Genomic DNA, 13,931 nt, shown 5'->3' on the forward strand with positions numbered 1-13,931 from the left:
GATTTAGGCTGATACTTTCCTCTGTCCAAGTGAAATATTTTTGTTGTGGCTTGGCTATTTTACCATTGACAACAAAACAAAAGTGCTAGATTAAAAATAAAAAAAAATCTGACCTTGATATGGTTGAGCATTCAATATGCCAGCCGGGTCTTCCTTTTCCCCAGGGAGAAGCCCAAAAAATTTCTTGAGGTTTGGCTGCCTTCCACAGGGCAAAATCTTGGACATGTTGCTTATCAGTATCAGCTGCCAATGATAAATGATCTGTTAATGGAGCAAGGCTTGGAAAAAAGTAACTAGATAAATGTAACTGAATAAAGCAATTAGGTATACATGTCTACAGAACTATACTAAGGAATATCAGCATAAATCTGAATACTTAACGTGCATACACACACTTTCTTCTTTCCTATATTTTCCCCTACACAGCAGAGCTGATGTGTCAGAAAACATCCCACAAAACTAGCACCCTGAACGTTCCACCTTGCATTAAAAGATGGACCCTTGATAGACCGCAGGGACAAAAGTAGTGTTCAATCAGCTGGTCTGTCTTCATTCAGCTTTCCCTAAAATAAGCTCAGTACCTTGCGACTGGCAAAAGGATTTCATCCAGAAAGGCATACAGGCATTCTTGTTCTGAAGACCTTAGGAGATGGAATATCCACTGCTTCCCTTTGTGGCGTGCTCCTTCACCTAATTTCAACTTAACCTGGCTTTAACTTCCAGCCATTAGTGCTTATAAATCCATTCAATGCTAGACTACAGTCTTCTAGTACCTTTACTCCGTGCAAGTATTATACACTGCTAAGCAAGCCACCTCCCAACCTTCCTTTTTAATGAAGCAAAACTACACTCCTTCCTTTTCACTGCAAAGCTTTTTGCCCAGACCAAGTTCATCTGTGGCTCTTCTCTGAAATATCACCAGTTTTTCCATCATCCGCTAGATGGTGGAAAACAGGCACTGGAACTGAACAAAGTAATCTAATATCACTTTCGCTTATGCTGCATGAAAGATGAGAAAAAAAAAAAAAAATCACATCTCATCTCTGCTCCTACATGGTATTCACCCATTTATGCAGTTATCTTATTAGCAGGGATTCTGGTTTTCTCCGATTTAAAAAAAATCCCCAATTTTCAGTTAAATAAAGTAACCCCAAATCTCTCCCTCTGTGTTTCATTTAAACCATGGAAAAAATGTAAGAGAAAGCCAGGATCCCTGCTTATTAGCCACTTTGCCACCATGTTGTACTGAGAGTTCATGTTCAGTTGTTGCTCCATTATGGCCTTATACGCCTTCCTGAGGCATTTCTTAGCACAATGCAGTCCCCATTCTGTAGGGATTGTCTGTATTCTTTGTTCCTTGATATACAACCTTACATTTGGCTGTATTAAATACACATTTTGTATGAAGGGGTCCAGCTTACCAAGGGATCTAGGTTATGCTACAAGAATGCCCCATCTGCCAAGTTCCACGATACAAAAATTGGCCTTGTGTTATCTGCAAATGATTTTATATTTGCTTCTAAATTGAGCCTTTCTGGATAAAGGCAAGACATAAATCTAAATAACAGTAGTAACTGCAACAACTATGATGAAGGACTGCATCGGGCCTGAACCAATCCCTGCAGAACTCCACTAATAATACAGTTCTCCATTAACAACTATTTTAGTTAGCCAGTTCTCATGTCCTTTCTTGAGCCCATGTAGCATTAATTGTTTACTTGAATTGCTATGACATCAAATATCTTACAAAAGCCTATAGTATATTACACCTTTAAAAAAAAAAAAACCAAAAAAAACCCACACAAACAAACCAACAACAAAAACAGCCAAACTTGTAACCTCATCAAAAAATAAGTCAGGTTTGTTTAACAGACCTATTTTCCATAAAGCCATGTTGACTGGCATCTTTTATCAAATGAATCCCCCCATATCGTCCTTCCTGTTATTCTACCTGGGATTGAGGTCAGGTTGACCAGCCTCTAGTTATTCATTCCTCACTTACCCTTTTTGAATACTGGCCCTTCCTTCTGGATCCTGGATTAAACAGTAACAAGAAATTCCTCCTGCATCACTGACGTTAACGGGAGTTTGTTTTTTTTCCTTTTGACTTAAATGGAAACAGGATCAAACCCTCATTGATCATAGATTTTAAAACCTGACCATACTAATAGATAAGTGTTTGTCACAATCAAAAAGCAAATCTTAAGGCTGATCATGATTTTTATATACACAGTAACTGAGAGGAAACCTCCAAAGCTCACTTTTAAGAGCTGATTTATATCAAAGAGCAGTGAGAAAGTGTTGCCTACATAGCACCTGTTCCTCTGGCTAATTCTATTTTTGATACTGCTATACCTCCATATACTACTGTACTTTGTTCTACTGATGGCGTGCCATCTCATTCAGATATGAGAACACTGAGGACACTTGCATAGAAAGAAAAGAACAACTCATTTTGATCCCCCAAATTAAAAGCAAAGTAAGTTGTAAAGATCACAAGCCCTATCTGGATGTCTGATGCTTTCACATTTCTACTGCCAGTAACAGCCACTATAAAAGGAGTTTCAAAAGAAGTTCCAGCAGTAACTCCACAAGACTGGAGTACTAAATGCAGGTCCCCCTAAAAGTTAACACGAGCCAACAGAGCTTAATGCAAGTCAAAAGCAGGCCCTGGTATAAGAGGCCTCACCCTGATAAAACAATAAATTGTTTTTTGCTGAAGTTAGAACTTGTAAGTACCAATATTTAACTGCTTGTTTACCACTGTATGTCTATAGTCAGTCAAGCAAATGACTGCAGCATAGCAGGCCATGTTGATAATATTTTATGTCTGAAGCAGCATGACAAATGTACTTCCTCGTTACTTCTGATGTTGTATGACTGCTGCAACAGCTTTTGTCCCTGAACTGTAATCAAGAGGTCCTCACAGCTGCCCAGTACCTTGCTCTCTTGCACTTGTTCAGCAACTCCAACGAGATTTTTTTTTTTTTTTAAAGTAAGGAATGGTAAATTTTAAACAGTATTACCCACACTGAAAACTTATGCCAAATGCTTCCATGTGAGGAATGAGTCGGGTCCACCTTGCTGTAGACTATACGCTGCCTTTAAAATGGCACTCACTTACGTCCTAGGGTCTGCTGCACATTTAACAAGCTCAACATATAAGAAACCACCAAAGACCAATTAAATCTGGTCCCATCACAGGCAGACAGGCCCATGGTCATTGTGAAGGAAGGGAGGATATTAACTTCAAGGGGAGGGAAAAAGTCAGGAGCTGCAAGCAAGGATAGATGCAGCCAGACATTTTCTATAAGCTGTACTTAGCAAGGAAGCCAAAACTGTCCCAAACAAAACCTACCAGAGCACCTGGAAACTAATACACAGATTGGTTTTATGGTAGAGAACTAAAGAAGAACCTAGAGCTACCGTAATTCTTTCTATAGGCAAGTCTTTTTTTAAGACAGTTGTTTGGAAAAGATCCTGCACTACAGTACTAGATAGATGATATATCCAAACTCCACATCACTAAAGATAATCAAGATTGCTTTGCCTTGTCCAAAACAAGGGATTTCTCACAGGGCAACTCGTTCCTAGAGTAGGCCAAAAAAGGACACGCACACAATTGGTTTGAATAGCTCATTTGAGAAATATCCACCATAGAATGCCACAGCAGCCAGAATCAATCTCTGGAATATAGTGTCCCCAGTCATTTGGGGAAAATCTAGCAGCGTCTTGGCTAATCTAACCTCTCTTTAAAAAGACAGAAAACAAACACACTGCTAGCCCTGCTTTAGATTTCTTTGCAAGAAATAATCCAGGCTGTCTTTGCAAAGCTATCTTTGCAAGAAATAATCAGTAGAGCTGACAATTTATCACTCACTGAACCCAAGAACAAGTTATCAATTAGTCACAGAATAACGTCCCAATTTTCCAGTAAGAGAACTATACGTAAATAGAGTAAAATTGGGGAAAAGGTGGAATACTTAAACACACAGTAAGAAAAAAACAGCAAAGATTCTCCATGGTTATTAAATAGTAATAACAGCACAGTACCTATCATTTCAGATGTTACTATTAGAACTTCATGCAAAGGATAAGTCAAATGTTTCCTGAAATGTTGATGATACAAGAAGTACTACTATAAAACCAGTCAAGAATGTCAGCATACCTGTTTCTTCTTGTGCATTAGGATAAGTACTAGTCAGCTTTCCATACTTGTTTCCCCAAGATCTGACATCAAAATAAACATTGCCTGTTAAAAAACAAATACTGAGCTTTATTACAAAAGAGATGGCAATCACATTGCTGATGTGGCAAAGAAACTTAAACACTTACTCTAAGAAAACCATCTGCTGTGTATCATTTCCTGAAAACACAATTCTGTTTTGGAAAGTGACTGCAAACATGGCAGTATGCGTTTCCACATTTATAGTCTCTTAGCATCTAAAGATTAAATTTGCTCAGCCTGCACACAAGATTTTATATATATATTTTTACTGACACTCCTGTAAATGTGCCCTGGAAACTGAAAGTCATGCCAAAAATCTCTCCTGCTTTCAAGTTATCAACAGTACTCTCCAGGACTCAACTGGAGCCTGACAAGTCTAGTTAAGGTGCAGCCAAGTTCTTTCCATAACCACAAACCTGGTCTCTAAAAATCCACAAAACACCATGTTTTGGAAACATCTGCTCTGCAGCATATAGAGGCTTCTCACCTCCCCACAAAGGCTCCCAGGTCCCTGATTTGCACACATCTCTAGTACAACAGAAGCAAACCAGTTCCACTGTTTCCTAAACTAGGACTTCTGCAAAGAAACCATATAACGGAGTCTGGCATTAGACAATACAGGCAGTCCTTGACTTACAAAGTTTCAAGTTACGACGTTTCGCACTTACGACGTTTCTAAATTGACACTCTGTTTCAACTTTGAGGTCAATTTAGACTTTGCAACGCTTGATCTGATGCGACGCCATGACAGCGAACAAGTCACTATGTCACCCATCTCCCTGGAGAACATCTGCCCAAACTTCCTTGGACACTCTCTTTAAGAAAGCAGACAAGACTCCAGAAAAACCTGCAGCCAAGACTCCTGAGAAGACTCCAGCCAAGAGCCCTTCAAAAAGTCCAGCAAAGTCACCTCAAAGAAGTCCTTCCAAATCAATAAGCTTGCTATGTACAATATAAATACATTAATGTAGCTATATTACTCATCTATAAATGAATGAGTACAAAATTCTGGGTTATTTTTGGTGAAAACAGGGTATCGGGCCTTGGTTCAGGAACCAATCCCCCATTTATAACATTGTTTCCTATGGGAAAGTCGGTTCCGAGTTACAACGTTTCGACTTAAGACGCCGTTTTCAGGAACCAATTGTATCCCAAGTCTGACAGCCTGTAATGTTAAAAACCTACTTCCATTAAAATTTAAAAATACACAATGTTAAGATGTGTAGGAGCTGTATTAAAGCTATTTATACCAATATCCAGTACCTTAACTGAAATGGAAAGGTATATTATAACTAGATACAAGCATAATTAATACTCCTTATCAATACTGAACTGTACTGCTACAAACCTTACCTTTGGAGGTTGCATAGGCATGTCCATTAGCAATTATTTGTTCTATAAAATAAATTATCTGAGGAATGTTTTCAGTCACTCTCATATATATTGTAGGTGGAAGAACCTTGAGTAAAGAAGCAGTAACAACTCATTAGCCTATGCATCCCATATTCTACTGACACGTTACTTCCATTTAATACAATAGAAGCACTTTTTGTAGGAACACTGTCAATTCAAACGACATTTTCCTCAAAATGTTGCCACTATTATAGTCCCAGTTGGCATCTAAACTGACAATTACAAAAAAGCTATCAAAAAAATAAAGCCAGATATTTTTCCTCCATTCTTCCTCAATTGATTTGCCTTGTGCATTTAAAAACATGCAAGCCAGATGCAGAGTATTTTAAAGGCACTTGAAAGACAGATCTCTCCACCAAGCTTTAAATCAGGCTCTGTTTATGCATTATTAATCATGTTACACTTTTGCCAGAATCAAAGTTGGACCCCATTGTGCTAGACCCTGTGCAAACACAGGCTAAGACAGGGGGGGCAAAATGGCAGACCTGGCTGGCAGGCAGATTCTATTTCCCAGCAACCCCTGTCCATGTCTGGGGCTGGTTTCCATGGAGACCCCAGCAGCAGCTGCACTGCCATAGCGCAAGGCTGCAGTTTCCATGGAAACCAGCCCCAGCAGAGCTGGCAAGGCTCATGGCAGGATGGGGAGCTGCTCCGGAGCAGCTGGGAACTTGCAGCGGTGACAGCATGGTCCAGAACCAGGGCAGAGCCGCGATCTGCAGCCTGCATACTCCAGGCATTCAGGCAGTGGGTTGCAGCTCTGTCCTGGCTCCAGACCACGCTGTCACCGCTGTAAGGATCCGGGACAAAGCTGCAACCTGCAGCCTGCATGCCTCTGTCCTGGCTCCAGACCATGTTGTCACCACTGCAAAATCCCAACAGCTCTGGAGCAGCTCCCCACCCAGCCAGCACTGCTGGGGTCAGTCTCCATGGAAACCCCAGCCTTGCACTATCACCGGGCAGCTGCTCCTGAGGTCCCCATTGAAACCAGCCCCGGCCATGCAGGCAGGGACTGCTGAGAAATGGAGTCCCCTGCCAGCTGGATTTGGCTCATGGGCTGGACTTTGCCCACCCCTGCGCTGCACTAAGAACTTAACAATAGTTCATCCCTTCACCTGAACAGTCAGTTTCTTCTTTACCAAAAGGAACATAAGGGGGTCAGATGTAACCTTAAATATTTTTTCAAAGAAAATGTTAAAAACAAACAAACAAACAAACAAACAAACAAACAAACAAACCGTACTTTATCATAAATTGAACATTTTTTAAATTAGCCAATTTAGGGGGGGGAAAAGCAGATTGTCGGTGCCCCTTTATCAAATAAACAAACTTTATCATTCTTTCAAGTTTAAAAGCTCAAATATCAAATATTTACACCTTTAATGCAGCCATATCTTGTTTAAAGTCTTCTTCGTAAATACGAGCAAGAGCTGGCGGTGATATATTCATCTGAAGAAGAGGCAAATTAGTAAGTCATAAATCAAAGGATTACTATAAAATATTGCAATCTTTTATCAGTTAGTTAATGGTTAATTGGAAGGCTCAGAATCCCCAAGGTAAAAAGTCAGAAAGGCATATTAATCTAACACTCAGTTGGGAAGCTTTAAAAAGATATTTATAACATAAAAGTGATAATGTTTAATTTTTCCGTTTGAATTACAGAAATAATATTTTAATCCTTATTTTTATATGCAGAAAGTGACTAAAGTTAACTTCATAAATCTTTATTTTTATTCAGTAAAGGGCTTCACTTCCAGGGCTAATGTTAACAAATGTATATGGCTCAGGAGTTCACTCTGACCCCTTACTGAGAGGGGACACTGACATATATCATTTGTCAGAGACATAGAACACAGGCTCCCAGACATAAATCAGACAGGATATTAATTTTATGATAAAAGAAAAATGAGATACTTCAACTGGTCATTGTTACTCATATTTTTAATATAATTGGGAAAAATGAACAGAGACAGTTGCATGTTCTGGCAAACAGGGTAGCCATAACAAAATCTGTTCACTTCAAACTTAAACTTTAGTCGACAGCTAGACAGAAATGATCTTCACAACTGAACAAATCAGTGGAAAGCAGAAGTAAAGAGGCAGTTTCCAATACCCAGTATAAGCCAGGGTTTGAAACATTCACCAAAACAAAACCTTCCACAGTACATGTAGGAGCTACATCATCACATTTTGTAGGATTTCAGGTTTCTTGTATACCTTCAAGTTCTGATCAAAATGATGGAACTTGACAAAGCTAAGACACGGATACCAAACCACTCAAACCAGAGGATTTATGCACTGAGGAGTTTCAGGTAGAGGTGCACCAACACATCGGCCCGATATCGGATCAGTACTGATATAAAGAAAATTGGCTGTATTGGAAATAGTCCCGATGGGGCCAATAGTTTGGCTGATAAATGCTAGTGCATGCACGCAGCTGAAGCAAAGCACTCAGGCAGCGAGGAGCAGAGCCCAGCAGCGTGGAGAGCTGTCTCCAGCTGGTAAGTCAAGTCTATTGTGGTGGAAGGGGAAGAAGGAACATGGGGGTAGGGGACAGATCGCTCCCCCCTGCAGTGAGGGAAGGAGGGAGCAGAGGCAGATGGGGCACGGGATGGGGCTGCGGCTTGGGGGTGGGGTGCCCCCAGATCTGCGCAGGGCAAGCAGATGGGCTGCCACTACTGGTCAGAGCTGGGCCCTTCTCACTGGGGGCTGGGTCTTCTGAGGGGGCTGCAGCCACCCCAAAATTTCACTGTGGCTCCCTCCCAGCACCACCACCGCCATATGCCCAGCGCAGTCCCGGCTCAACACCCACCTCCCTCCATGCAGGACACAGGCACAGCTCGTCGGGGGGGGGGGGGGGGGGGCCCCCCTGCTGCCACCGCCCTGGCTCTTCCCAGCACATGGGGGAAGATGGGGGTTGAGCCGGGGCTGCACTCGGTGCATGGCAACACTGAGAGGGAGCTATGGTGAAATTTAGACCTGTGCATATTGATTGATCGCAGGATGATCATGAGCTGCCAGTGCAAGACTGCTGAGGAAAAAAAAAAAAAAAAGCTCATGCAAGAGTGTATTAGGTGTGGTATATGCAATAGAGACTAGGTGGTACTAATACCATTGCAGAAGTCAATGATAAGACCCTAGTTAGGATACTCTGTGCAGCTCTAGTCACCAAAGTTAAAAAAAAAAAAAAAAAAAAAAAGATTAACCTGCAATGGAACAGTTCAAAGGAGAGTCACTAAAATAGCTTAAGCTTGGCTTGTTTAGTTTAGCAAAATGGGAAACTGGAGAGAGGATTTAATCACTTTTTACACATACATTTGTGGGGTAAGCAGAGATGAGGAAGAGCTTTAGGGGCTGAAAAACAGCACTGGCACAAAATCAAAAGGCTACAAACTGGCTATGGATAAAAATCAGACTGGAAATTAAAAAAGACTGCTAACTATCATGAGTCTAGTCTTGGAATAGTCTTCCAAGCAAAGAAACTTAAATCTCTTTAAGATGGAACTGGATTGGAAGGGAGTTCTGGTACACCACTCTTTCTGTGATGCAGGGCCATGGGTCTGCCAGGCCCAACTAGGGGTAAAAAGGTAGCTCCTGAACATGTGGGAGGCCCCTCATAATTCCACACCTCAGGACTTTTGACAATTCCTAGTCAAGACTGGTTAAGATATGTCACCTTTCAGAAGCTACTGCCTTTTCTCTAAGGAGGTGGGCCACAGCTAAAGCTGGGGGGTCTTAGACTGGGATGTGCTCATGCTTATGCCATTATTTAGACAACCCAGAGGTTCTTAGCTAAAGGGTCTTACTTTTCCACTTAGGTCATGCCAATCACAAAAACTCAGGTCATGATGCAAATTTTCCCTTAACTCAGCTTGGCACAGACTATTGTGGGGTTTTACCTTCCCTGTATTTACCCTAGGATCTTCTGAGTATATACACTAATGAACTACTTCCCCGTTGCTGCAGTAGTAGGGGATTGATAGGGCCCTTGTCTCCCCTGCTTTCACCAATGACATATAATAGGGAATGTATTGTTCAGGTATTTGTCTGATTGTAGGTGAAGGTTTGAAGTGTTGATTTGGGGGATTCCTTCAGTTGGCAACTATCTGCAAACACAGAGGACTAGACTCTGTGACCCAGGAAGACCTTCCAGTCCTATGTTCTAAAAGGAATAAAAGTTTAGGTATGAGAAATAGACAAGGGAGCTGAAAAACTTAAGAGCATTAATATACAAGGATAAAAATCTTTTGACATAAAAACTAACTACTTTGTCAACTGGGTTACAAAATAATTGGAGAAATACTTCTGATACAAAACCAAAAGAAGTTGGACTTCAAAATTAATTTTACTTGCTTTGGATATGACCCTTACCCCCACTGATTAACAATTGGCTGAAGGGCTCAAAACAAAGGGTAAAGACTACTGCCCATGGACTGTAGTACTAATAAATACAAAATGTAGGGCTTGGTAAAAACAAAACAAAAGCATCCTTTAGAAAATTATTGCTAAAAGCACCAATGGTTAAAATGTTAATAGTGACAGAACAGTGTAGAAAGTGATCCAGAATTCTTTAAATGGCAACATCAACTTCTTCCAAAACTAAAATATTCAATATGATGCTCCTATGAAAATGGAATTCTCAAGACACATTTTATATTTTAAGGCGCTGGTCTGTTGCCATAAAAATACACTTAAGGGGAAGATGAAGAATAGCTAAAATCTGTTCCATGAAAAGCATTATAGAGCTAACCTAAGAACTCTACATTTAACAGTGTGCGTCTATACACGCTATTAGCATTCAGCAATAAACCCCAGCACTTACTGAACTGGAGTTTATTGATCCCAGGCACACCACCTGAACACGGAGCGGGGACCATAGCATGCTGAGCCAGGTTGGATCAGCCTTGACTAACAATGGGCCTGGGGGGTCAGCATGTCAGCCCAGAACTGCTTTCACCTGGCTCAACATGCTGTAAGGGGACTGGTTGGGGCACAAGGGTGCTCCAGTGCTGGGCTAGCCAACAGGAAGCCCCCACACTGAGGCACAATTGTGCCCCAGCCAATCAGGTCAGCATCTACATGTGCGTTACTACACATGAAAAAACAATGCAGCAGGGTAGTACGTGTATTTACCCTGCACAGCAGGGCCACATGTGTAGACATGAGACATTTACTGCACAGCTAAATAGTGTACTCCGCAGTAAATGTCTTGTGTAGACACACCCAATGTAACCTTAAAACAAACAAACAAAAACAAACAAACAAAACCCCATGGAGCTTAGGCCCCAAGTCTCATGACATGTTTACTACTGTTCCAGCAGGCAAGAGAGTTACCAGGTTTTCAAAACTACACATTAAAAGTTTAAAAATAATTAGCCTACACAATATAGCTGTGATCTGATAAAGATTTTATCAAATACAATAAGAGGCAGAATAATAACTCTTTAAGCTCAGCTGGTAAAACTGACTGCATTATCATCCTGTTGATAGAAATTTACTGTCATAAAGCTTTTAAATTTAGACTGTCATCCTAAGAAATCTGTGCAAGAGCTGGCAGTTACCAGTCATTTTTCCTAGGGACCCCGCCCTGCAAAGATTTTTAAACACATTTAAAATGAAGCCTTTGGAGTTGTACCATTTGAGTTCAAGGCCTGGGTAACAATTAAAGACCGATTCCTATAACAAGATTCATATGGGCAGACACCAGAGAGGTGCTAAGCACTTACAGCCAACTGGATGGAAGCTGCGTGTCATGAATTTTAGTGTCTGTATAACAACTAATTTCAAGGGCAACTATTGTACTTACTCAAATCCAAGATGAGTTTTTTTCCCCCATTCAACATGAACAGGGATCTGGGTTTTCCATTCGCCACTGAAAAAAGGCACTAAAACCTGGATTTTCTCATTTAAAAAAAAGAGAAAAAAAACACAGGAAATGGTGGGTTTACCCTTTCAGGCTGGCAAAGTTCCAGTCTGCAAGGGGCTGGGGGGAGTAGGAAGAGGACAGTCAGGCAGGGGGTGCCATGTAGCCTGGAAAGCAGCTCCCACTGGTAAATCTGGCAGGGGGAGATTGAGGCCCCCTCAGGAAAGGAAAAAGGGAGGGAGTGGGATGGAGTCACAGATGGCTCATGGGGGGGGCTGGCTCCCCACCACTGCATGGACTCCTGGGAGGAGAAGGTGTATGGGGGGGCATGTCCCCCCCGATTTGTGCACAAAATGGGGACGGGCTGCCCACTATCAACTCTGGCTCCCCACCCTGTTGCCCTCCCCACCCAGGGCTTCCACAACCCAGTGAGCAGGACCCAGTGGAGCAGGACAGAAATGGGCGGAAAAGCTTGATGCTGCCACCGCCACAAACCCTGCACCACTATGGCAAAGCAACTCCTGCCCACCTGGCAGCAGCGGGACGCACAACCCCATGCCACCATCCCCACTGCTGCCAGGCAGGCAGGATCACCTCCTGGCAGCACTTGGCTCCTGGTGGAAGTGTCAAGCTTCCCCACCCTGCCCACTGGGCTCTGGAGGCCCTGGGGAGACAGCAAGAGGGCTGGGAGCCCGAGCATAGCCTGCATCCACCCGCTGCCACAGGCTCCACTCTGGCTGTGCCACCGATAAGGGAGGAGGAGCCAGGCTCTGCACTCTGCTCTGCCACAGGAACCACCACCTCCCACACACAGCAGCACAGGTGCTGCTGGGTGGGGCAGGGAGTTGCGGACCTGGATCCCTGGCCCCATAGCCCTGGCAGCTGGGAGTATCCTCTGGCAGGGCTGAGGGTCACAAGTGAGGGGTTTTTAATTAGAGAATTTGCAATTTTTTTTAAGTCAGAAAATTTATGATTTTAAAGAGAGAAAAATCAGGATTCCTGAACATGAGTTTTTTTCTTACATTCAGGGATTGGCCAGAAGTGTGGCTTGGGGCTGAAGCTAGAGCTGTTCCTACTTCCTAATAGAGGCCAGGGCCAGAGTCATCATGTCCTCTGCCCCAAGCCAGAGCTAGAACCAAAGCTGCCACATAGGGTAAGTAGCAGTAGGGGAATGCAGAAGGAACAGGTGGTGCACAGGTGCGGGGGAGGGAAGGGGTGCTGGCAGTAGGGTGGGCCTAGTGATGGGGGAAACAGGTGGCAGGGTGCATTTTTATGCAAGAATTACATGATCATTTTACTCTGTCACAAGCAGTCAAAGATCTCTGCTTTGCACTCCTATATGCGTTTATCACCAAAACAAGATAATCCTGCAAAATAAAGTGGTGGATCTTTCTATGTTTTGTTGAGCCAAGGAAAGCTAAAGAGCATTCAATGCTTTGCCAGCATCAGGTGGCATGAAAGCTGCCATTGAGGACATCTTAAGCCAACTATTTATCAGGAACAAATTCCATTGAGATTTAGTACAAGTGTACATTTGGAAATAACTGATTATGCTTTGAGAGATGACAAATTACCCAAAGTGTTTTGTGTACAAATCAATAGGACACTGGCAGGGATTCAGCACACCAATAAATAAGATCATAATGATAAGTTATCCCAGAGACTAATTAACCAGATTTCACTGTATATGAAATGCTAGAACCTGGTATCAAATTATGTATAAAAGTGTTTACCTCATTGGCTCTTTTAATTATTTTGTCATCTATGTCCGTTATCCCCATCACCATGATGACTTCGTTTCCAAAAAACTTAGTTAGAATTCTTCGAATTATATCAAATCTAACATAGGAACTGAAAGAGAAAAACAAAAGACTTAAATATGTATTGATGGTCATTTCCAATAATACAATCAACAAACAATATTGAAACATCTATAAAAAAAAAAAAATCTCCGATTAACCTAACAATATCTATACAAATTTTGCAATTATAGAGAAGTAGAAGGAAAAAAAATAAGTAATGCCCTTTAAGAAATACACAATGCATAGATAGAATGATCTTCCAGAACTAGTTGTATTCTGGAAAAAAAAAAAAAGTTATGCAAATCTCAGTTGAACTGTTCTACCCTCTTCTGGCACATGTGACACATTACATCAATTTTTCTAAAGCAATTCTTTTGCTGCACACATCTCTTTAAAAAAATATATGGAAGAGAATTTCCATCCTAATGTTAAGCAGAGGCCTTGCACTTCAAATGAATACATATCATATGTAGGAACTCTATATTCATCTACTAAAATTAACACCCTGATTACATTCTGAGTCAGATTTGTAATGACAACACAGAAGTAAGTAAAATATATTAATATCACTGTGTTAAAATTATATGTTAAAAAACAAAAGGGCTAAAAATATATATATATATATATA

At 41.6% G+C, this 13,931-nt stretch overlaps 1 protein-coding gene across 7 annotated transcripts in view; it reads right to left on the bottom strand.

Moving 5' to 3' along the window:
- CARS2 (cysteinyl-tRNA synthetase 2, mitochondrial) overlaps positions 1–13,931 on the bottom strand; it is a 69,823-nt gene that overhangs the window by 30,880 nt on the left and 25,012 nt on the right. For 4 of the 7 annotated variants that reach the window (XM_025196081.1, XM_006017233.3, XM_025196082.1 and 1 more), the window contains exons 2-6: positions 13,235–13,352; positions 7,016–7,087; positions 5,582–5,687; positions 4,169–4,252; positions 114–243 (exon numbers count right to left, since the gene is read on the bottom strand). In XM_025196081.1, the coding sequence (XP_025051866.1) occupies positions 114–243; positions 4,169–4,252; positions 5,582–5,687; positions 7,016–7,087; positions 13,235–13,288 (446 nt within the window). In that variant the 5' untranslated portion in view covers positions 13,289–13,352. Of the gene's footprint in view, positions 1–113; positions 244–2,002; positions 2,108–4,168; positions 4,253–5,581; positions 5,688–7,015; positions 7,088–13,234; positions 13,353–13,931 lie in introns of those variants that run through there. The other 3 variants (XM_025196086.1, XM_025196085.1, XM_025196083.1) reach the window with 3 other exon arrangements.

This window comes from Alligator sinensis, unplaced genomic scaffold, assembly GCF_000455745.1.
Source record: "Alligator sinensis unplaced genomic scaffold, ASM45574v1 scaffold288_1, whole genome shotgun sequence".
Lineage (NCBI taxonomy): Eukaryota > Metazoa > Chordata > Crocodylia > Alligatoridae > Alligator > Alligator sinensis.